Source organism: Pomacea canaliculata, linkage group LG5, assembly GCF_003073045.1.
Source record: "Pomacea canaliculata isolate SZHN2017 linkage group LG5, ASM307304v1, whole genome shotgun sequence".
In the NCBI taxonomy this organism is placed as follows: Eukaryota; Metazoa; Mollusca; class Gastropoda; order Architaenioglossa; family Ampullariidae; genus Pomacea; species Pomacea canaliculata.
Genome location: NC_037594.1, coordinates 17,214,272 through 17,239,912, shown reverse-complemented (window position 1 = coordinate 17,239,912; position 25,641 = coordinate 17,214,272). Strand labels below are relative to the sequence as shown.

General features: G+C 35.9%; 1 protein-coding gene across 1 annotated transcript; it reads right to left on the bottom strand.

The window, feature by feature from the left end:
• Window positions 1–458: 458 nt before the first annotated feature.
• LOC112563620 (insulin-like growth factor 2 mRNA-binding protein 2) lies at window positions 459–21,272 on the bottom strand. The gene is made up of 16 exons (XM_025237788.1): window positions 21,121–21,272; window positions 17,779–17,830; window positions 14,415–14,530; window positions 13,345–13,399; window positions 13,122–13,170; window positions 12,779–12,867; window positions 12,184–12,270; window positions 11,399–11,438; window positions 11,046–11,140; window positions 10,811–10,927; window positions 9,567–9,726; window positions 9,218–9,313; window positions 7,900–8,073; window positions 3,727–3,846; window positions 3,481–3,612; window positions 459–3,298 (listed from the first exon to the last, which is right to left on the bottom strand). The coding sequence occupies exons 2-16, from the start codon at window positions 17,805–17,807 to the stop codon at window positions 3,053–3,055; spliced, it is 1,605 nt and encodes a 534-aa protein (XP_025093573.1). The 5' UTR covers window positions 17,808–17,830; window positions 21,121–21,272; the 3' UTR covers window positions 459–3,052.
• Window positions 21,273–25,641: the final 4,369 nt, after the last annotated feature.

Below are 25,641 nucleotides of genomic sequence, written 5' to 3'. Positions count from 1 at the left end.
TTTAAGAAACATTTTCATTATTAAGGTATAGCTGTATTAACTTCTTTAAAAATGATCTCGGTTATCAAGCAGGTAGAGGTGTGAACAAATCCATCAGCAGGAGTTTTATAGCACATGTTGCATAGTCATTGACATGACTAATGAACACTATTCTCACAAAACCCCTAGTTGTTCATATGACTTATCGTCACTTTCTTGTTAAGATTCAATACTTTTACATGCATTGATGGTGAACATGTCCTTGTATGGAAGTAGGCTACTTTTAAACATTAAAAAAAAAAAACAACTTTCACATAAAATGCCTTGCATGTATGCTCATCAATTAGCAGCACTTTGAACAGAGAGATCTGCATGTTGGTACATAAGAACCTGCTTTTAAAAAGTCACACAAACATTATAAATTAAAAAAATTCTGTTTTGCTCTGATATTTCCTGGTGAAATGATAAGACAACAAACATTTGTAACTAGAATAATTTATTTTTGGGTGGTAGTAAGGAGACCAGAAATGTTCGAAATTGCCTGCCATTGATGTACAGAAACAGGAAAAAAGAATGATCTTCGCAAGTCAACTTGACTACCTTTTTCATTTTTCATTTTTTTTTTTTTTTTGTGGGGAGGGGGTTAGTGGGATAAGGGAAGCAATAGTGGGAGTTGTAAGATTGCAGAGTTTCTGTCTTGCTGTATGGAAGTAGTTTAAGTATTTGTAAGTTGTTCAATACAGAAACACGATACATGCAATACTGTAAAACTGTAAAGATCAACCAAAAACAAAATCATCCTAAAAAGGTAAGCAGTGGAATTTATGGCAACAACAAAACAACTCTGTTCTTTTGTCAGGTCAAAACAAAGCTATTTACTGTTGCCCAATATTATCCTCTGCTTTGTCCATCCAAGGAAGGGAAAAACTGTTTCAAATTGTAAGCAAACAAAAAGAGAAACCAATGTTAAGTCATACGTGTGCTAGTCTACAGTGTGCTAGCTCTGAGCAGACCCACGACTGATTCGACAGGGTTTGAGCCAAGCCTAAGACAGCCACACCAATGACGGCAGACTTAAAATTATCAATGTCCACTGCCAAAGGAAGAAAAATTAAAAAGTGAAAAAAAAAAGAAAAAAAAAGCTGGTTGATTACACATGCCAACAACCCAACAAGACTTTTGGACAAGTCAAAATCTGTATAATTTCAGGAATCCAACTTCTCAAATCATAAGCATTTGCAAGTTTTACCAAAAAGCTTGATTAAAACACTAACTAAAAAAAAATTATGCCAATTCATCTAAATCCAGACACTTTATGGAAATATGCTGAAGCACCTAAATGGTCTCCAAAAATCTTTTAGCTTTAGCAGTCCACTTTTTCTGTAGCAAAATAGCCTTTTGCAAAATACAAAAACCTTGTTTTTTTTCCCCAAAGGTTCTGTACAGCAATCCCAAAAGCACATTATTATGTAAGGAGGGATCATCAGCTCATTTAAATCCTTGATCCTTTTTTCCCAACCCACAATGTGCCTGTGCTTTTGAACGTACAGATTGTTTTAAGACGATCCAAGACTTGGCTCAAACAAATCTGATTCACAAGATTGCATGTCAAAATGAGAATGGTCTAAATGCAAAATATGCAGTTTCCATAAGCATCAATACAATGCAGATAAACACACTTCTGAACTGTAAACCCAGGCAGAGTTTCGTTCAGAGATTTAAAAAATTGAAAATTATAACAGGCTATAGAACAAAGAAAGGAAAACTACGCTGTAGTGATGAGCGGAACAATGCGAATGCAAGTACATCCATGTACAGAGTTTTTCTATCGGCAGTACCACCATACACATGTATTTCTCATTTTAGTTGGGTAGGGGCAAGAAAAAAGATCTGTGTTTTCATTTTCTCCCGAAGCTGAACACTGAAGAGCAAGGGCAGGTTTACTGTCTATTATGACTTTATACAAGGCATCAACAAGCTGTAGTTGTTTTGCACTGGAGGAATTTTTCTGTTACTGAACTGAAAAAGAAAAATATTATACAGCAACAGCAGTCATTTCAATGGTGAGTGGAACACATGACTAGCCAATGATGCCATTACTGACAAAAACTTTTTTTAAGAGTTAGATCTGGTTTTTTTTTTAAAAAAAAGTGTCTTGACACAAACATCTTTCTGGGTATTGCTTGAAACTGAATAGAAATAGAAAGTACACTGTCCAGCAACTTTTTTCTTAAGTCAATAACATTAAACTTTGGTGGGAACAAAACCGTATCCCACTTATAAACATCTTAAACAATAACTGAAAAAAAGAAAAAAACTCCTCCATTTCAGCAAGTATCAAAAATAAACTCTCTCAACCATTCTCATTACAAAAAGACCACGATCATGCACTCAACAATGGTCTAGCTAAAATTTGTTCAAACTCATTCAGTAAAAATACATTCTTTACAAAATTTGACCTCCCTGTATCTGGCTGATAACATAGCTGCCACCAGTGCAAGAGGGAAACCCATGTCTAGCTTGAACAAGCTGAATAGGACCATTGTTTACTTTCTTATCTTTTTGCTGTTAGCATCATCCTGCCACTTGTCTAGATGCCCTTGACCAACAAGGAGCAGCCAGTCATATAGACAGTTATCTTCACAGTGACATAAGCAAAGAGAGAAAATGAGAGCAGTGGAAACTGTATTCGCCGATACATCAATCACACATTGTGCTATGTTGCTAATTAGATAAAGTGGTAGATCAGGTCAGAAAATGATGCAAAAAAGACTATGGTAAAGTGCATATTGTGACTGCTCAGTGGTCAAGGTTAACTTCTGAGCAAGTGAGAAAAATGAAATCGGAATTAAAATTACCTTTAAGATGGGCCTTTTTGCCAGATTCCAGTGAAAGAAACAAGACAAATAAGAGAAAATAAAGACAGAGGAAGATGCTGACAGGCTCTTTGGTGTTTGGCCAGGAGAACAGGACAGACTGGTCAGACCCTTGTACACTTTCATGTGGCCTGATGATGGATCAGTTTGCGCAGGATGATGGGCCTTGTGTAGGATTAACAAGCACTGCATTCCTACTAGTTGCCATTTATCTGAGAAAGCTGGCTAGCCTGTTGCTGACCCCCTGGTCCAGGGCGACCTCCACGACGAGGCTGCTGTTGCTGTTGTATTCCCTGCACATTAGTCATAAGGGCACGGATCCGACGTTGTGCAGACTGGCAAGCATAGAAATGTCCAATGATAGTGACAGGCACTTCTTCTACATCTCCCTGGTCTTCTGGCACTTGAACTATTGCTCCACTCACCCTCTGCATCTCCTTAACCTGTGGATTGAAGAAGAAACCATATGATAGAAAAAGAAAATGACAAATAAAAAATAATGGCTACAATATACATGTATATGCTGAATAAATCAAGACAACTTGAATGTCAACAATAAGCACGAGACAGCAGTGCTTTGCACAAATAAGCATTTATCACAAGATTTAAAATATGGATTGCTTACATTCTGTCCTCCTTTGCCAATGATGCGTCCAATGGTAGCTTTAGGTACAACTACTTCAGAGCGTAGATGAACCTCATCTTGAGCAGCTAACCTCATTTCAGACTTCACTTTTTCAAAGATATAGAACTGAGCCTGTAAAAGCAACAAGCATTTCACCTTAAAAATAATACTAAATAAAAAAATATTAACAAAAGGGTTGAGATGAAAATAGGCTTGATTATCTATATAACCAGAAATTGAACTTACCTTCCACTGAGCCTCAGGGCTGCCAGTAATGATAACCTTCCTTTCCTCCAATGCTTGCGGAGCAGAATGTCCAGGCTTGTCACTGGTAGCATTGCTGTTCTTGCTCTCTCCTCCCATTATCTTAAAGGTGCAAGCCAAACAAAGCAAATGTAGAAATATATATTGCCAATGGTGAAAAAGGACATATCTATGAAATGTTCTATTCCATTATCCGAGAATTCAACAATAACTTTTCAAAGCAGGCAATAAAGCATCTTTAATTTTTCTTAACATCTCTTTACGGAAACTTCTGCTATATAATCACCCACCTATATGCCAAATGTTAATGGAATGGGGTCAAGGTCACTACAATATACTGATCTAAAAGATCTCCTAACTCTTTTCATTCAGAAGATAACCCTTTAAATGCTGACATTTCCTTAAATCATGGATACATTTAATCAACATGCAGCTCTCTGCCATCACTGCTACTTTACATCAAACATAAAAAAAAAAAACACCGGGGTCCACGGTGCACATTTTAGTATACTACCTTAATCTTTCGCTAATCTCAAGCTTTGGCAAAACTGGCAACTTAAAGGGTTTAAAGACACATAGTGATAGCTTCTCATGCAAAATTGTCTTTTACACAGTATTAATTGGAAAAAACAAATATCAGTCATTGCCATGATTTACTTTGAACCATTTATTGCCTTCTGAAGATGCATTATTACATGATTGTTAACACAAATATGTTCTTTGCACAACACAGCATAAAATAATAGGTTACATTCCTAAAAAATGTCTTGCTTTGTTTTGATTTATGGAGGAAATCATCATACTAGTTTGATGATGATGTGCGACAGTAAGCAGATGACAAAGCTGCAGTCACAGATTATAACAAAAGAGACTGTTCTTCAACCTTACATTCATGGCTGTATTTCAAGGTTTTTACACATGCAGTTCAAATATCAGCTATTTAACTTTTTGTTGTTGTTTCTAGAATATAAATACTTGCTCTTATTTGATTATTTCAAACCAAATGTTCGGAAATAGTTTTCTTTCCCTAAATGCTAATTGATTAAAATTTCTTCAACTCCAAAAATTCCAAATATGAATAATACTGCATTTCATGAAGTCACAGAATATTACAAAAGAGAAATTAGTAAATCGCATATATGTATGCCTTTTTTTGAGGTCAGGCTAATAATTTATCAACAAGAGACAAAGCTAAAAACAAGTATCTTTTTAATTCTGAATATTAAATTGGTGGAAAAATTACAGTGATAGTTTAGTGGCAAGCCTAATTGTAATGTTACTACTGTTATTAAATAAAATGGTGTAAATTAAGATAAGCAAAACACAGCATTTAATGGAATCACTCCATCAACTTTTTTAAAGACACTACATAAATCACAGTATTAACCTGTACTCATATCCAGCATAAATTGAAATGCTTTAAAAAGCAAAGAATGCTGCTCTTATTTTCCTAAAATATAGTACAAATCTCACACATTCAAGGGATTCTAAAGGCAAAATAAAACTGCTTAAAATCGTGTAAAGAGTAGGATCAATTTGAATCTCGTCTATTGATATGTGTGTTCATGTGGAAACGTTGAAGGTTTTTAGTAGAATGTTGTGTTTAATAACAGAAATTACACGGGAGTCTTTTTTTGCTTCCACGAAGTCTCGTTCTTCGTCATGTGACCCTATGACGTGTGGTTTCCATAGTGAGAACCATGCCTTGAGAATGTGCTGCACCCGATTGCCACGAAAAGATGGAAAAAGATTCAAAATTTTCTTTTCATCACCTTTCGAAAGACAGAGCCTTGCAAGCCTTACAAACAGAGTGCGTCATACGAATAAAAAGACGTCGTCAAATCTTCGCAATGACCACAGACATTTCCTGTCAGAGACTGACGTCACAAGAAGACTCTGACATTACAAGAAGACTCCTCTGCTTGATCACCTCGGGAAGCTATCGTGGTTACTCGGCGGAAGGACACAAGGGTCGATTTCACTCAAACAACTGACTACTTTGATTGTATATCCGGTGTCAAACAAGGATGTGTATTAACCCCTTTACTGTTTTCTATATTTCTATCTGAGCTTTGGTCAGACCTAACATTATGTGGTGCACATGGTATAGATGTCCTGGCAGATCCACTTAGGATCTCACTTTTGATGTATTCTGATGACATTGCTATTGTTGCTGATTCCCCTGTTGACCTTCAACGTAAAATATGTTATCTAGAAACATTTTGTAATAAATGGGGACTTACTGTACAGTAAATATGGATAAAATAAAAGATTGTGAAAAATGGTACTATGCTGGAAAGAAGATTATTGTAGAACCCAGCTATAATTATTTAGGCATTACATTAACATCTACACTTAAATGGGTCAAATGTACTGATAATTTATCTGGAAAGGCATTAAAAGCCTTTGCAGGAGTCAAGAAAAAGTATTTTAGACTAAAGAACCTTCCAACAACATAATCTTTAGAATATCTGACACAAAAATAAAACCTATTCTTTTGTATGGATCTGAGATTTGGGGATGGAAGCAATACAATGATATAAAGTTCAAATAAAACTTTGTAAATTAATTTTAAATGTAGGTAGGGATGTTAAAAATGATATAGCTTTGAGTGAATGTGGAAGGCTTCCTCTTGTATCTGATTCATATATAAGAGTTATCCAATACTGGTGTAAAATATTAATGTTCCCAGAACACAGGTACCCAAGACAATGTTACAACATGTTACGTTTACAAGAATAGATTAGGCAGGCAGATCCAACTGGGCCTCCCAAGTTAGAATTTTATTATGTAACTATGGTTTTGGTAAGGTGACCAGACGTTTCAGGAGCGAAAGTGGGACACGTGCCGATGATGGTGTCATCACTGTCAAAGAACGCCGAATCAGCGTACAGTATTCAGATTTTGAAAGACAACCGGGACATTTGATGGACTTGCCAGAAAGCTTAAAAGCGAGACATTGGGCATCCCGCCCGATGAGCAGACGGGACTGTCCCGCCTAATGTGGGACATCTGGTCACCTTAGTTTTGGGTATGTGTGGGTATGGCAGACAGTTGGTAATCTCCCCTTATTCATCACCACTATAAAAGAAAGGTTCAAGGATTGTTCTCTCCAAAAACGGCATGATTCAGTATCTTCTTCAGATTACTGTGATTACCATCCAGATTTAATTAGAGCAACATATATAAATCAGGTATTACGACGGGAACACAGACAGGTCCTGTGTTTGCTGAGAAGTAATTGTTTACCCCTTAATGGAAACACCCGTCACCAAACTAGCAACAAACCTGAGTGCGAGCAGTGTGATAGTCAAAGTGTGGAAGACCGATACCATTTTTTAAATATGCCCTAAATATACAATTCTATGTAAGAGATAGATCCCACTCTTTTACCATAAATTCCCTTCACCCTTTAAGGTTCACCTTTTGTGTAAGAACCTCAAGGGAAGAGTAGCTATCAATGTTGCCCTCTATATAACAGAATGTCTGAAAATGAGGACATCATGACAATGTACATATAACTACTTAGCATTGAATGTCATTATACTGTTTATCATTTAGATGAAACCCCAAATACAACTGAAATGTTAATCATGTACAGCCACCCACTTTTAATATGCAGGTAACATACAATATAAGAGGTAGATATGGACCAAATGTGTAAGAACATAGAGAGTACAGTAATCATTAGAGTTGTCCTTTACTTAAAAACAATGTTTGTAAAGGAGATATGTATGACCATGTGCATCACATGAGGTATAGAGATGAATGTCAGAATCTTGTTTTATTATTATTATCTATTATATACAGCCACCCAATGTTATGTAACCAACAGCTTTTGATGTTGATATGGGCCAGATGGCCTCCTAGAAACTGAATAAAATTTTATTTCACTGGATTTTTTCGACTTTTATAAACATCGGCAACCGAAATGGTGCTAATAAGTGGTAATTGAGTGAGAAACCAATCATTTATTTCTCCTGTATTGCTCTCGTGCTCTGTAATTGTAACTCAATATATTTTTTAAACGTTTGACCGTCGCCACAGACTTATCACATGCCTTGAGTGAGAACTGAGGTTTCCAACACCTCACTCCTCAAATCTGAAAAGGTCATGCGACAACCTTTAACAGCTAAAATGAAAGAAATTTCTTACCTTGATTCGGGCACCAGAAAGACGCATGATGTTTTTGATGTTTTGGCCCTTGCTACCAATGACAGCACCTACAGACTGTTCAGGTATGTACAGGTACACAACCTCCAGCTGCTGCTGTTGTTGCGGTGTGCTAGGACTTGGACCTCCAAATGTACTAGGATAATAATTCCCACCCTGAAAAATTTACAGGCATCACCATTCAGGAATATTTTCTTTACATGTACATCGTTAAAATCTGCAAAATGTAAAAACATGAAATGGAATGCAGTTTGAAGGGGTGGTGTAGGTGCCACGCTATGTATGCACAAAGCTGCAATATACTTTAGGGAAATTTGTACTCCAAATAATTTTCAAATATATAATTTTGAATGTAATATTTTTAACAATGGTCTCAGAGGTGCGAGTGCTGCTGATTTCCCTGCAGTTGTTAAAGAAACAGAAAGCAGCACATCAATCTCAAACAATACTATGCATGTGTCATGAAATGTTTTGTCAAATTCAGCTTTCTGTACTACTACCCACTACGACATGAACAGCCATCCCTTCCCCAAGGACAAACCATCTTAACTTTTCAAGATTCTAGTACAGGAGGGTCCTATCGGTATAATGTCTGCATAATGGAAAATTTAATTTCAATTTAAATCAAATTATATTGCAGTCATATCCCTCTAGTTTCAAGCACAAAATACCTTTAAGGTAAGAATAGATATATGAAAGAGATGTTTGTCATCTTATGAACAGACCGTCGGAAATAAATAAATAGTTGAAATAAAACAACCAGCATCCATAACACTGGTTCAAGACACTGGAGTAAATAAAAGATCATAAAACGCAAGCAGTATAGCACATTGGAAAGTTTTCTATTCAGTATTTTTTTGAATGCTAATGATAACTGCTATTTTATCAATTGTATTAACAGAGATGTTTTATTTCAGATTTTGGTTTTACTAATCAAATGCAAATTAAAATAGAAATGTACAAACAAAATGAAAGTAAAAAACTAACCTTGTGTGCGTTAGCGTAAGCATATACACCATATTAATATAGCATATCATGCAACATTAGCACTACTTTTTTAGGTGGAACGTCAGTCTTCCTATGGAGGCTGATCTGTGAATTTAAAAGTGGCAGACCAAATTAATACAAAACTATAGGCTTCAAATCGTAACAATGCCTACAGTGCCCTTATAAATAAGAATCTATAATAACAAAAACTGAAATGCCACGTCTGACAAATTTTATCTCAGACTTGAGGTTTCTGATGAAAAACTTTTACCCATGCATGTAATACAAACAAAGAAGGGCAAAATAAGCATACCATATATGGATATGGAGGCCGTACACCTGGGTAGTTATTCATGCCACCTGGCATCATGGGAAGTGTTGGGAGGCCACCAAACATCATTTGCTGTTGCTAAAAGATATGAAATAAATTCAAAATATAAAAACCCAGTTTTTGTGAAGTTTATAATGATACAACTTTCCAAAAGTAGTACATCAGAAACAACATTCGAGAATATAGCCACCTTTCTTAACAGTCTTATAGCAGCCTTTCATAAAATGTGCTTAGCCTGCTCAGCATTTACTAATCGCTCATAACTTTTCTTTGTACATTAAAAACACTTCTGATTTATGAACTACTATCTCACCAACACACAAGTTCTTACCTGATACATATTTGCATCCTGCTCAAAACACTGGCGCATCTTCTCACTTAACATTTCTTCAGCTTTAATGGCATCATCAAGATTTCCAGTCACAGTTATAACACGATCCATGTAATAACTGTTCATGTCAGACATACTGCCAGGGTATGGTGACTCAAAGCTGGAAGCAACACATCACACTTAAAGCACTTTCAAAGTTTTAACAGGTTTAACTACTAAAAGATGTCAACTGAAGTCAATGAGACTAACTTGCTTTCAAATAAATAATAAGCTGGCAGCATCACTCTCTTTAGTATGCTCACTAATCACGTTAATGGAAAAACATAGGAACACTTAAATCATGTCAGGAATGCCAGGCAACACAGTAATATATTTGAATATAAATGACATACTAAATAAGGAAGATTTTAGTGTCTGCATGATCAACATGTAAAAATACTCTGATCATAGAAAGCTGATTTGGGAGCAGGAAACATCCAAAATGTCATTATCTAAACTAGTGCATTCTTGCAGGAAATAAAAAGAAAAAATTCCTCCCAAAACTGAGGATGAACAGTTTATATTTAATGCATCTTGTAATAGGTAGCCAGTAAAAAGTGCTAGGAATAATAGCATCTTATTGCACTGCACTGTTTACCACATATGGAAACTATAGGGTGCATAATTTTCTAATCAAGCTTATAAGCTATGAATCTACTATCTTGTGGAGAAATTACTAAAAACTACAGTTCAATAAAATTGCTGCTTAAAGTTGACAAAACAAACTGAAGTGTTGGATACTCATGTTCTTTATTATAGCCACCAAAATTTTGGGACTCCATAAGAATCTTGCATATAAAATGATAAAATAAGACAGCCCAAATTGCTTGTCTAGTGACATCAACTCGGAGATGTGATGGTAGGCTTTGAACCACCTTCATATAATTATTACTACACACAAATTTGAAGGAAAAAGGCAAGGGAAGTGGTTCAAATAATAGATTCAGACACTATTTTCACTCAAAATTTCAGACTTATTTTGAAGGATTATACCTTGAAAGTTAAGCCTAATTATGTGCTCATATTTTAGGAATGATTATTTTAAAATGAACTTAACTCAATCATAAATTTAAAAAAAAAAATTGTTGTACTTGTGCTGTCCTTTAAGTGAAAAAAGTACAGGTCATCAGTATCTAACATTGTGTTTTGACTCTCCTGTGCCTGCTGAATCACAGAAAATACTATATATAACACGAAAAACATACCTTGAAACAACAATATTTGTGCCGGATTTTTCCATAAAACTCTTTATAACATTTCCCTTCTTTCCAATAATTCGGCCACACAAACTGTTTGGGCACAGAATTCGCAATGGGCAGTCTCTGAAATCAAAACAGTCAATACGGAAAATATCCACCATGCAACAAATTTTAATCGTTTTAGACAATACATACATAGCCACTGAAAGCATAAAAAAATAAATTTGTAAAAAGTATATACCCTCTGTTTAGAGACTGTGCCTCTGCTTGTACAACTTTCATTATCTCTTTACAAGCCTTTGAACAGGCCTCAGGGGAACCTTTGATTGTCACAAGCTGAAAAGAAATTTCCAAATATGCATATATTTAATGGTCAAACACAAGAAAATCTATCAAAGGTGCATCAACAAATAATTCTGAATACACTTAACTCCTTATTGTACACCCAACCACAAAGGTTTTAGACCTTTCTTCACCTGTTAAATCTTAGTATCACCAGGAATCTTAAAAAAAAAAAAATGACTACTACATTAGCATCCTAATGTTACATAAGAACAAAAAGGTCAGTCTACTTCACATCTGCACAGATCTTACTGTTTCAGGGGCTATGTTATCTCGTCGATGAATGTCCACTCTGTAAGACAAAAACACCCCAACAAAAAAGATGTAAATTTTGTCACTGTTTTTTAAAATGTTAACATAACACTGACCATAAGCTTTAAAATTTTATGTTAAAATGGTAACCATGAGCACTTTTTAAGCTTAACATTGCATCTGGGACCAAAGTTATTGCAAAAGAGTTGGTGGAGGGAAAGGGGAGGTGAGAAAGAACTAGTCCTACGAGGTTCGCCATCGCAAAAGTTTTAACTCGCATACAGCAGTTTTGTAGCAGAAATTCTGAAAGGTGATAAGGGTAAATCGTGTGCGGTTTCTTTCTTTCTTTTTTTTTTTTTTTGTGTGAAATGGATTCTTGGTCATTAAACAGGGAAATACACTGCTGTGTTAGCAACTTCAAATGTTTTGGTAATGAATCTCTGTCAGAACCCCATCATATTATACCTCACTACAAAGCCTAGAATCAAACTTTACTTAATTTCCAATCAACCTTCTTCAAAACCTGTAAATATTAAAAGAAAAATAGTTAAAATCCTATATTTCCAAGTTGAGACTCATTTTGTGATGGTGGGTCACACATTGCTAAGAATAAGCCAGAAAATTCTTTTATTTCAGTTTATTACCATTTTCTTAACTTTAATAAAGTTTCAAACAAATTTTAATAACTTTTTTTGTTTCGGAGGTGGCCTTTGGGAGTGAAGGGAATTTTGCAGTGTCTTGCTTTTACTTTTAAATACACAAGATTTTAAGAAAATTTAACAAACCTGGCTTTGCTTTGGAAAGTTATGTTTTTGATTGTCTGTCCTCCTTTTCCAATAACTGCACCAACATACTCACTGCCCACAACTATCCTGTACATCCAAACAAAAGCAAATCTTGGGACCGTTCTGAAGGGCATTCACTTATTTATACCAATAGTTCCAAACCAAAACAAGCAAGCATCCTTTTACTTATGGACAAGTGGTTATGAAAATTGGTTCACATAGTTACCACCACGCTTTTAATGTAAGCAATGTAATATTTCAGGCAAATCATGGGTGTAACACTTTCTGAAGCTGGTGTAAGGTATAAAAGATGAACATTATCTATTTCTAAAACCTGACCTTAAATTAGCACATGTACTTTTGCTTGTAGCGTGGATGCTATAGCAATTAAGTAATTTTAAGCAGTTCAGCTCGGCACATTCAGTTGAAAGAATCTAATAATCAATGTAAGTTTTAGCACACTGGCTCAAGCTATCAATTGACATGCAACCTCCAATCACTATTCCATTCAATAGCACTCTATAAAGCAGTAAAAACCCCAGACGGCGTGTGTTAAGAAAAGCACACAATTTTAAAATTAAATATAGAACACCACCTAAGGGGAAGTTCTGGTCGATTCATTCCTGAGTTATTATTTACAGTGGTTCTTGGCCGTCTAGGACTTTTGTTGGATGCGAAGTCAACCTGCATACAAAAATTAAATGAAAAATTGTCAAGAGACTTCAAAATGTGCAGCTTCTTTATTTTCAATATATCTTTCTGAAACTTTGTAGCTGGTTGAAATTTTTTAATTTTTGCAATACAGAAATCTTCCTTACCGTCATGTTTGATAATTTAGCCATCATTCGTGACTTTTCCCTAAAATTTTTTCAGATCTGCTTTATAAAGTCAAAATTTGTAAGAGTTATAATGAAATAAAGTTCTCTTTTTAACGTTACCTTAATTTGTGAACCATCAAAGTTATAACCATCCAGTGTTGTTACAGCTCTGAAAAGAAGAATAAGGAAAAAATTAGTTTATATAGTGGAAGATGTAGTAATAGGTTATAATGTGTCATCATTTTTACCTACTAATTCTTTTATTACATTTATAGAAAATACATCCACTAATTAAAGTCAAGTTTAAAGCAAAAAAAAAAAAAAAAAATAAAATTAGACTCACTGCTGTGCTTGTTCTGGTGTATCAAATGTTACATATACTGCTCCTTCAGCTCCAACTGAAAACAAGAATTCTTGTATGATGTACAGGAATGTGTATGTGCAAACCCAATTTTTCCACATTAAAACCTCCTATAACTATAAAATCTAATCACTAATGAATGCCAGCACAGCAATACAAAACTTGGTGATATAGCGTACAGTTTTGGTATTGAAAAGAGAAAGTATATCAGCGTAAATAAATATTCGGGAAGAAATTACTGAAGGGAAAGGCAGCACATAAACTAATATAGTTAACTTTTAGTCAAAATGTCAAACCTGATCACACCTCTTATATACATCTCTAAAGACTGATGGGGGAAGCACCCAACATAGATCTTACCTTATGCAGTTCTTGTCTACCTTTCAACCTTATAGCCATTGCTGATTAAACTAGATTCTTACCATTTTGCATGCAAAGTAAAAAAAAAAAAAGTGGATGATGCCTATAATATGGTGGCAAATGACTACACCTGCACATAAGCTCCTATTTTATTCATGGACTTTTGCTTGTGTTTTATACCATTCAGCTACACAAGCTATTACGACTTCTCCTTGCACTAGTGTTCACACAATTCTAGCGTTCTGGGTGAGGGAGTTTCTCCGGTAAAGATCACAGGGGTCAGCTAAGATCAAGGACAAGGACCCACTGGCATGCTATTTTCTTTAGGTCAAGAAACTACACTCTTGGTTTGAAGAAAGCTTTCTGATACTAAAACCCAAGTAAAGGAAACATCAACCTGCTCATATATCTTTGGTTATTGGCAGTAAGACAGAACAGGTGCAAAGTTTTAAGTACCTCAGCAGACAAACTATCCTTAGTTTCAAGGAAAGCACTTCGAAGCATGATCCTGCTAAGGCAATTGAAGAGTTTCATCAGTGGTCCTGTACTTGAACCAACACATCGCAGCCTGATCGAAAGAATTTTAACATTTAGCCTATCAGTGTGATTCAGCATTCTATTCATCAAAGATAAGGCTTCTTTGATGAGGGTGGTCAAGACTGCCAGCAAGACTGATCTTTCTAAAAACTTACCTTCTTCATATTTTTGAGCAGTTCCTGTCCCAAGAGTGCTGTTAATCAAATGTTCAACTTCCTCCCGCGTAACATGTGATGGCAGATTTTTAATCTGGACCTTTGTGGCCTTACGACTGAAATAAGAAACACTTTACACTGATCTTTTATTCATAAAAAAAAAGAGAAAAAAAAAAACATCACAAACACCATTTCAGAATACTATTCTGGCAAAGCTGGGTATCCAGATGAGCCAGGTGCAGCCCACTCAGTCTACCTCTTATACTACCATTAGTCTAATGCAGCTGCAACTGAACAGAAATAAGTCCACTTAGTTTTTGTCTCCTATTCGCTCTGTACAGAATGCTAACTTTTGAAGAATATGTTTCTCATATTATTTTAATACTACAGACATCTCAAAATTTTCAAAAGCAAGCATGGAGCTAAATCTACGTGCAAAATGCATGGCACTATGTACTTCACTATTATAGTTGGTACAAGACCTGTTTCCCCCACCCCTAATTACTCCATACTGTTATGACTTAGAACCTTTCACACTTTGCTGCTCCATCTCAGCAGATATATAGTAGAGCAACACTTCTTCACATAAAAACTACTGTTATATAATTTGTAATATTTAATTTAATAAGTAATTTTTATCCATAAAATGAAAGGTGTCTTTCGTTTTTAGACTTCCAGTTAAAATAAAGGCAAGACACAGCCTTGAAATTTGATGAACATTAATTTTTAGCAATTTTGATATTATAAATGTTCAACATGTCCTCCATCCACTCTACAGTTATTTTTCCTGTAACCATGCTGAAATATGAATACTTTATCACTAAAGACAGTGACAGATTATATATTTTTCTTATGCTCAAAATAAGCAAAAGCAGAATTGGGACATAGCAATATATTCTTTTGAAAAACTGGGTCATAACATTACAGCAGGAAAAAAAAAACCATTCCTTTTTTTAAATGAAAACATATTCAGGGCCCATGCAAATTTCCATATGTTGATTTCCAGTCTTTTCTAGACATGATGAAAAGCCAGAAAATCCCTGTTGCATACAATGCTCTCTCTCACACACACACTAACCAAATAATTCGGAATCCAGTTATACATGATTTTGGATGTAAACAAATGCTGGCTCAAACTTAAAGCACGTTAGGGAATCCTTACTTCCAGAGATGTTCCCACTATATATTTAAAACACTCACTATCAGATGCTCTTTTTTTTCTCAAAATGCCACATACTAAAGAATGAAAACCACCACTGCATTCTACATCAATGCACATCTATTAATATTTTTGTGATCTTAATCCCTAAAGCAAATAAACTGAGTGATCTGGAGCTATCTTACAAGATTTAACACACATTTTTAATTATATGCAATGGGAGATGCTGCCAATGCCAAGTAAGTGAAGAAAGCATGTCAAACTAAGAAATATGCCCTTTTCATGCTTAAAATGAATAATCTAATAAGGAACAACTTCCTTTTTAATAGACAGATATAGAAGAAAGCTAAACAATTTCAAAGATCGAAAATGATTGCCATGCAAACATGCACTGCATGACACTGTTAAGATATTGCCAGTGATCAGTCTTAGTTACAGATTTTAAAAAAATTCTAGCATGCTAAACCTGTTTTCCCAAATTTATACAATTATGGCAATAATGCATAATCTTTTTTGAAATATAAACATGCAATATATTCTTTAACAGACCAAATATAATAAAATTATTTCAGTGATGTGAACATCTCAGTAATATTTTAACTCTTTCTGCATGCCTCCAATCAGGCCTGTGGTTAATTAACTTTCCTTTAGAGCAATTAACCAGTTACAGGCTTTCTCAGGATAAAAACTACACACAACAAACCCCCGCAACTGCACATTTAGCAGAACCATGTTATTCTCATTTTCATGTCATGTCCTAGAAAAGTTGAACCGCTCATTATGGTCACTAGATCATCATGCAATAATTTCTTTTTCTCTTTAGATCCCCTTCTCATCAAAACAGTGATTCCCATTCAAAATTGCAAACGGCTTTAGACACCTAGATAAATTGTAGGGGGTTAATCAACCTATCACAGAATAAAAATCCCATCAATGTGTTAGTATTATGATCTTCAGCCCCGATGACAAACATTTTTACACAATTCAATATTGACAAGTTCTTGACTTGCACTCTTAGACATTTTTAAGATACCTGAAACCAAATCATTTACATTTTCATACTGCTTGAAATATTTGGATTTACATTACTGATATTTTTATGCAACAAGAAACGCTGGCTATATTGATGTACATGTCATTTAGTCTGACAAGTATAACTTAGAAAAGGAAAATTTACAATGTCTTTTGAAAAAACCACATATTGTTTAGTTACTTTTTAGAAAAGATTAATTTTTTTTTACTTTCAATAAGCTGTCTACATTAATGCAAAAGTAGCTTTTCAATGACTCCCTGAACATAAACTATGTGTTAACAAGAATGTTGGGGGTAAGGAATTTGCAAAAATCAAAATGGTTAAGTTATTTTTTCAGATTCCTGTTGGAAATTGCAGAAACCCAGGATTGAGCCCCTATATTTATGAGACAAAGATGCCACTAGTGGAAGATAGAGTAGAAAAGGTAACAAAAGATTGCTTAGCAACAAAACAGATTTAAGAACATTCCCTTTATACAGTACTCAAAAGTTCTTACAAGTGGCTATTGCATTGATTAAAATTATGCCTTCCGACACTGAAATGATCTTATCACTAAAATGCACAAAAAAGGGAAATTGCAACTGCCTTAAACCAGTGTGAACCCTAATTTAAGGACTGGTGGGTGCAACAAAAAAAGTTATAATGACTAGGCAAAACTTTGTTTAAAAAAAAGACTTGCAAGACATTAATTTCCTTAACCAAAGTAAAGACCTCCCTTTTGTTCTGTTCTTTGTCCGTTTCATAAACATCCACAGAAATTGACAGACATGCCTAATTAACATACCATCTCAACTCCCATTGGATGAGATCTTTGCAATGTAAACATATCTATACACTATCCTGTTAGCTTCCTGTACATGATGTTTGTGAACATATCTCAACACGGAAGAGGGATATTTACCCAAATTTGGGAAAATAGTACTGTCCACTGAGTTTTACATAATCAGAAAAATTTGTTCACCCCATTAGTCCTTTAAAGACTGCCTTGTCTTCAATACTTATCCGCAGTTTTTGAGTGTTGTAGAGAAAACCTTGCTATAAACAAAAGGTATTGTTTATATGATGGATTTTTTTAAATACTGAATTTTCCCTCTGACTGAACTATGGCTAATCAATTTACCTATCACCCAAAATTCACTGGGGTACCATTGTGTCTATAGTACTCCACATACCTGCGGCGGGCCATAGCGTCTACTTGCATATTTTGACCTTGAAGATTCAAACCTGTAACAAATCAATTGAAAAACTTGAAAGAAAGCACTGTTGGAGAAGAGGATTAGCTAAATGTTGCTTCTGATATTTTTTAAGGCCCAAGATCTACAATAGAAAAGTTTTGATGAAATTCAAGCAGAAATGCATCTTTATGCATGCTGCTTTTCTACAGCACTGTAAAAATATTCTCACCTCATTTTATTCATTTACAAAGGGGTTCAAAGCTAAAAAAAAAATTTCTAAGCTGTATAAATGTCTACAGTATACAAACTGTTTAGAATATTCTATCTTAATGTATTTTCAAAAAGTAAATGTCATGTAATAGCCAAGCTGAATTTGTAAATCTCCAGTGCTGACTATTCTGGTATAGTTATACTCCCTGAGAGTAATGAGCTTGGCTTATTTTGTTTCTCTGTCATGGATCTTCATGTCATTTGTAGACCTCAGTTGCAGTTTTTTACTCCCCTTCTCCCAAAAGAAAAAAAAAAGATTTTTTATTTAACAATACTGAAAACTGACTAGGTCATTTATCCACTGTTTCTTAATTTATTCATTTCAGTTTTGTTTATCACGTCAGCAATCACCTTCAACAGCAATCACCTTTATCAGCAATCACCTTCAACATGACCAGTCAACATTTTCATTTAAGTCTTGGTTTCTCCAAAATGCCTCTCCACTGCTTAACATGCAGTGATTACCTTTAACCCACTTTTAAAATTTTGTTTTACATCACTGACTGTCATGAATTACTATGGTACAGCACAGTTATCTTGCTTGTTGACTGGGATATTGCGCTATACATTTGACCATTATTATGTCCATTTTATTTCATGCAGGTAAAACAAGATAACCCATAAAGTAATGCAAGAAGAAAACTAAAATGCAAAACTACAAATGTTCTTGATCTGCTCCCTTCTAGGATTTTATTTGTCAAGCAAAAGTTAGTCAATTTAATGGTGAAATCATATTGTACTGGTCACTGGCAGCATCCTAGTTAATGACTCACAATGAAAACACACAAAAGACCAGAACAACAAATGAAAGAAAAAATTTCCACATGCAGCCAGCAGAAATGGCAAAAAGATACAGCATGACTTCCGTGCATGACTATTAGAGCTATTTTATATATAGACACATACACTTCAAGAAAACCATACTTTTGATTTTTGTATTATGTTTTTATTTATATATGTTATCTCCACCATGAGTCCCAACAGTGTTCAAAAACATCATGAATGTTTATTAACCTCATTTATCTAACAAAAAAGGTAAAACACAAATAAGCCCTATAAAAGGTACTAAAGCAGTCCTCTGTCAGATGCAACTTTATACAAAACAGTTTGTTGTTCTTCCTTGCATTTTACCTCAAGTTCTAAGGAACCTTCTTGATCACAAACTATCAAATATATAGCTATGTCTATCATATATTTGATATCGTGTTTGGTTAACAGCTTTCTTAAAGTATACATTTAAGAAATTGATCAAGCACTAACTGCCACCCATCAACATCCACAGTTGCTAATGTAACATTACAGCACGTTTATTTTTAATTCTATGGGATTTACTGGATTACACATAAATTTATACTATCGCTTGAAATGTCATCAAACACATTATAAAACATAAAATGCTTTTACTTCAGTAAATTTGATTCCTTTGTCAAACACTTACTACAGTTCACAACTGGTTTTTTTCCAACAGACAATATATTTGTCAAAATTGCAAAACCTTATGAAATAATCCATAACTGATAATTTTTTTTAAATCTTGATAAGAAATTTCTAACAAAAAGCACCATGATTCTTTATGTCAGGAAGCATAAGCACTAATGATTTTTTTTTTTTATGCAACTACTTTTAAGTGCATATACGGTTTCTATAGCTTCACTGTCACCAGATTTCTCAAGCTGATTTTGCAGATCTGAGACAGAATTGTTTCTTATAAGAATTCTGTCTATTTACAAACTTTCCCTCATTAGTTAATAGTGTCAAATTTTATAAGTATCTGACAAAAATGACCACTTAGGTCAGAAGTAGTGACAGTGTTGTGTGGTTATATGCTGACACATTAGAAAAGTGTATTTGTTCCATGCCTGGTGATAATTAATTTTCCCCATTTTTAGTTACTCTTTTGCACATGTGCAGGTATACAATCTCTAAACCAACTAATGGTTGTAGCATTGTGATAAAAACTAAACTCACATTATAAATGGATGCAAAAATGACAGAATTACCTACACTTTTGATACAACACATAATACTGACACTCAAGATATTTGCGTCCAATGCTGTATTAAGAAAGCACTGTGGAAAAATTATCACCATTAACTTAATCTGGAGAGGAAATGCTTCAAAACAATATCTCTTATGGTACAACTTTAGGAGGGCTAACAACACCATGACACATTTAACAAGCAAGAAAAAGAGACAAAAAGAAAGGATTAGGAGTTTTCTTATTTCAGAGTATGTCATGGCACCCATGATAGCCTAAAACATGTCACGAGCTCTGCTAAAGTTCGTTAGCTTTCCAAAAAACTTTGATATTAGCTCACTCACAACAGACAGAAGATAGATTGATTGATAGTTGTATCTTCCGTCGTCAAGACAGAAATTTAATGACTGGATTTCGTTAAATAGCACACAATGTACTGAGATCAAACTATGCTAAAAAAAAAACAAAAACAGAAGCGACTGTTACAGCATAAATCGAACGTCATATAATGAGACTGATCAAGATTTCATACTTCAAAGATAAAGCAAAACGTAACAAGCTCATATAGGAAAGAAATTCGAAAGACGCAGCACAGCAGACGACACTGACTTAACGCGTTAAAAGTCACTAAATATCCAATAATAATTTTATAATCAGCAAATAAAACGTTTATTGACAATGAACATTGTTGACTACAGTTTATATGGATATTCCTGGGTTACCATCTGATGCCATTGTTAAGACAAAAAGTGGTTAAGCGAAGATTTTGCGTCATCAGCGTGGTGTGCACATGCCGACATGAGTGGACTGAAAAGCCTCACGATACGAAATAAAATTTACTGATCAAACTCTGCACAGCTATTAAGCAATATTTTACATTAACATTTTAACAAAAAGAAATATGCGCATAAAATACATGCAGAATGTTTTAAAATCATAAGTATTACACTTATAGAAATAACCGACAGCACAGGCATGGCTCACATGTCCAGCCATTTTGAATAGATCGCCATACAGGACGCGACAAATAGTTACCTTCTTTATTGTTACAAAGAAAGAAGAATAAATAATTTATGTACCAAAGCACCTACCGTTTAAAGTAACAATAGCTTTCTCAACGACTGTCGGATCTTGTAGGTCAGCGACGGTAGAACTTCCTTTCAACAATATGTTGCTGACTGCAAACCCTCTCTCCTCCAGAAAGCCACGCAGCGTTTTCTCCTTAACACTCTTTCAAACGTTATCCAACTGAATTATGTTCATGTTTTAGATAAAAAACATTTTTATTCTGCGTGTCACCCGTGAAAATCAATTATAACTTTTAAATCTTCAATACTTGACCAAAATTATATAGAACTATTTTTTGTTTGTAACTTACTACAAAGACGTAATGCGGACGCCGGTACGATGTAGTAATATATGTGACGTCTTTCTAGTTTCATTATTAGGCGAAGAAGGATAGTGAATGAAGTTTGCTTTATTTCGCTTCGCAAGAAAGGAAATCTGAGAAATTAAAATAGTTATCACCAATAAAACTATTGATTTTTTTATATTTGTTGTAGCATCATACCAACACTGTGAGGTATGTGACACAGCTATGTTTGGTTTGGGAAAGCTAGACACCCCTGTGAAAAATAATGAACTTTCCAAATGTAGGTCCTTCTTCGTTCCCCCACGTGGTCCTGTTCTCAGCGTCACTCAGAAACAAAAACGGCTTCGGAGGAGAGTCTTGATGCTTCAAGCTATCATTACCTTAGGGGAGTTTGGCAGATTGTTCGTTTGTACGGCCTGTGGTGGATAAACGGCTTCCTGTAATATAATTAGTTTTTAGTTTCTAATATTTTTGCCATTATTATTGATATGACGTCTCCTAGTAGGATTCGCCGTGATGCAACCTTTATTAGTTGCTTGGTATATAACTACCAAACATCCTAGTTGGATTGTCACGTCATTCGCTAACCATTCATAGTCCGCCGTGTTACGGAAGAGGTTAACTACAGACTCGTAAACGAAAAAAGGAAAGATTTCTATTAAAATGCCACACAGTTGGAAGGTCGATAGATGGTCATTCGGATAGTCTGCTACCTATATACCTTAAGGTGTAAGGAATGCAACGAAGGCCGAATTTCTACTTCATGGCACTCAAATGGGGTTAAAGGCCTACTTGGACTTGTGGTTGGTAAACTCCTGCCCACCGATCGTTGTGATAAACACAACCAATCAGCCTGTCCCACAATCGCTGTGATAAACACAACCTCCCCACCAAGTATCCTCTGTCGCATCTGACTCATCAGGGGAGGTAAAGAAGGCGAAAGGAAAGGGTTGGGCTCCCCTTCCTCATTCCATTCCTAAACAAGGTGAACCACAGCCCCTACAGCCTCGTCCCCTTTATATAGTCCTCAAAGGTCTTCGGTCTGTGAGGCCTTGAGGGTCTATACTTTCTCCTGAAGAGTGCATAGTTTTGACGAGAACTGAACAACCAAGCAACGAGTATCCTTCAAATCAAAGATCTTCATCCTCAGCTACAACTGGCCATTCGTAGCGCTAATTCTTGGGTCCATGGATGCAAATGGTCCATCCCACGCCTAGTTTCTCTCGAGGGCCTTCCAAAATACACAAGTTTACTACTTTCTTGGATATTATACATCAGCAGCTGTCTTGGCATCTGATTACCACCTTTGTGTAATAATATTTTAGTTCCTTGTCCTGCGTTATTCGCATGGGGGATATGAGAGATGAAGCTGCTGGCTGTAGCTCTTTCATCCTGGACTGCCCTCCTCTAAGAGCAGATAGGGTATTGAATTCTGTGTGATTAACATCGAAGAAACTCGCTACCTTAGAACGCGTCTGTCGGTTGGACGTTGAGTTTACGCACCTGATCCTTGGAGAAGTGATTTCCAGCCAAAAGAGGTAAATGAGCCTGGTACAGAACTGTACAGATGCAAACTGTCCCGCTGTCAAAGTTGAATTTGTCATCTTTGAACATTTTGTCTTCCCAAATTATAAGGGGCCCATGATGTTAGACCTTAATTCCTCTAATGCTATTTTTGAAATAGTAGTCTAGAATATATGTTCAATAAAAGAAAAAAAAAAATGTTTTACACAAGTGAGAACTTTAGACGCATTGCCGTAAGCGTGAGAGTCTTTGAAAAACGGCCAGGTCCGCACACACACACGGTGACTTGGCTTAGTTCAACACAAAATATTAACTCCAAAAATTAAACAATTTAGCCACTCCCGTTCTGGAGTTACAAACAACTGCCTTCGATATTCGACATTCACACCTGTCGGTACAAATATATCTAATCCGTAACATTGCATTCGAGAGTGTGTATACCTAATTAGCATTACGTGGCAATCACTGAGGTAGCAGGAAGATTAAACAACAAGCCAGACGTGTTCCAACCGCGAAATTGGGTTATGGCTGATCTGATCTGCTTTCTCCACACACTTCCACCCACTCCCCTGGTTCCTTTCTCATCATTTCCGAGCCTCGTTGGTTTATTTAAGTTAATTGTCCGGATGTGTTGTTGACACGCACTACTGCCACCTTCGACCTTTTTGTCGTTATTGGACGTAGGAGACCCTTGTTCCCCATTGATTCGATGTTGTCCACAGGGACATTTCGTGGGAGCATTTTGATGTCAAGTCCTCAAGTCGTGAAAAGCTGAGTTTTTTGGTCGTCACTACCAGAACGACTCGCAAATTGCGCGAGCGATAAACGAACAGATGGCGGATGCTTGTCAATCGTCCTTTGACCGGCACCTGTCGTTGGACAGACGCGGCAGCTGACAGTGCCCACTAGCCTTGCCTATTATGGGCGATAGTCAGCAGGTTCTGTACAGGATGATCAGCCCTGTCTTGACGCTCGTAAATCAGTTCTTTTTTTTTTTTTTTTGGCCACCGCGGCTTCGACTATCCTCCAAGGGGCCTCGAAGGGACAAGGCGTTGTGCCGGGTCACATGGCCAAAGAAGACCACCTTACGTCGCCTGACTGTTGAAAGTAGAGGTTCTTGGTGTCCTACGAGTGTGCCAATTTTGTTTCGTAAAATGTTGTTGGTTCTATGCTCTTTGTGTGAGATCTGGAGCAGCCTTCTCAGGCACTTGTTCTCCAATGCCTGGATTCCTCCCTCCGTTTCGGCGAGCAGACTCCCCGTGTCACATCCGTAGAGCAGGATCGGTACTGCCAGGGATTTGTACAGATTGTAGAGAACCTTAGTTTATGGATATGCCAAATCCTATCCAGTCTAGCCATTGCCGCTGTGTCTGTTGCGATCCTGATGAGAACATCTAGCGTGGAGCTGCCGTCCTTGGAGAGGGTGGCTCCTAAGTACTCGAAGCTGCTTACCTTTTCGAGCTGTACCCTGTTTATTTGCTTTGCCGCTGCCATTGATCATAACTTTGCTCTTTACAGTCCTGGTCTTCATTCCATATGCATTTGATCTGTCAGTCTGTTGGTGAAGTCTTGCAGTTCTTTGTTAGTGCCTTCTAATAGAGATCCATGTAGTAGTCTGATATAGTTCCTTCTACTGATCTTTGCGGATGATGTTGTACTTACATCATATTCTAAAAACAGCTTGATAATTTTTTTAAATGCTGATGGTTTTGGAATGAGCCTCAGAAAAAACTAAAGTGATCGTGTTTAGGAAAGGATGATTTTTAGCGTCGATGAGTCATGGTATTATGGGGAAGAAAGAATAGAGGCTGTTAACATCTAGGTCCATGTTTCACAACTAAACTCCCTCTCTCCCTTGATGTCGAGGATCTTGCAACTGAGGCCGAAATCAGAACCTGTCAGCTATTGAAATGCCTATGAAAAATAGGAGATATACCAAGAAGTGTATTTGTTTTTAATGTTCTATTCTCAGGTTGTACCGATACTTACCTACGGTACGGAAATCTGGGGGTTTGAAATGTATGAGGCTATGGAAAAGATACATATGCTCAGTTGCAAACGTTTTTAAACGCGGATCTCAGATACCAAACAGAATGATCTGGGACGGCATTCCCTTTTGGTGACTACAAAAGTTAGATGTATTAAGTACTTGCTTCGTCTTATTTATATGAACGACGCTAGACTTCACAGAAAAGCTTACAACATGTTATATTACCTACAAGCAAACGGTAAACATACTTGAGCTTTCTTTGTAAAAGAACTTCCCTATGTTAATGGCTTTGGATATTATGGCTCCAGAAAATTGTTGGTAGTAAGAACATATTTTTTTAAGAACCTTTAGACAAAGACTTATAGTTTCCTAGTACAATGGTAGATGCACGTGAAAGACTTGAGCTGTATTCTAGTTTTAAGAGCTATGTGCAGCCTGAGAGATATGTAAATATATTAAGCATAACTTGTTTCAGAGAAGCATATATTAAGTTTAGATTAGGAATATCGTCCATCAATGTGCATCTATATCGGGACAAAAATGATGTATTTCCCAGCCAGCGGATTTGTTACCCAATGCAAACATGAGATTGAAGATAAAGTGCACATGTTGTTTGATTGTGCTGCCTATGACAGTTGAGGTATTAACATCTTGAATACCATATGCTTAGGGCACAGATAGAATCACGTGAGTCTTTATAATTCACTCCCAAAAAACCCACTAACA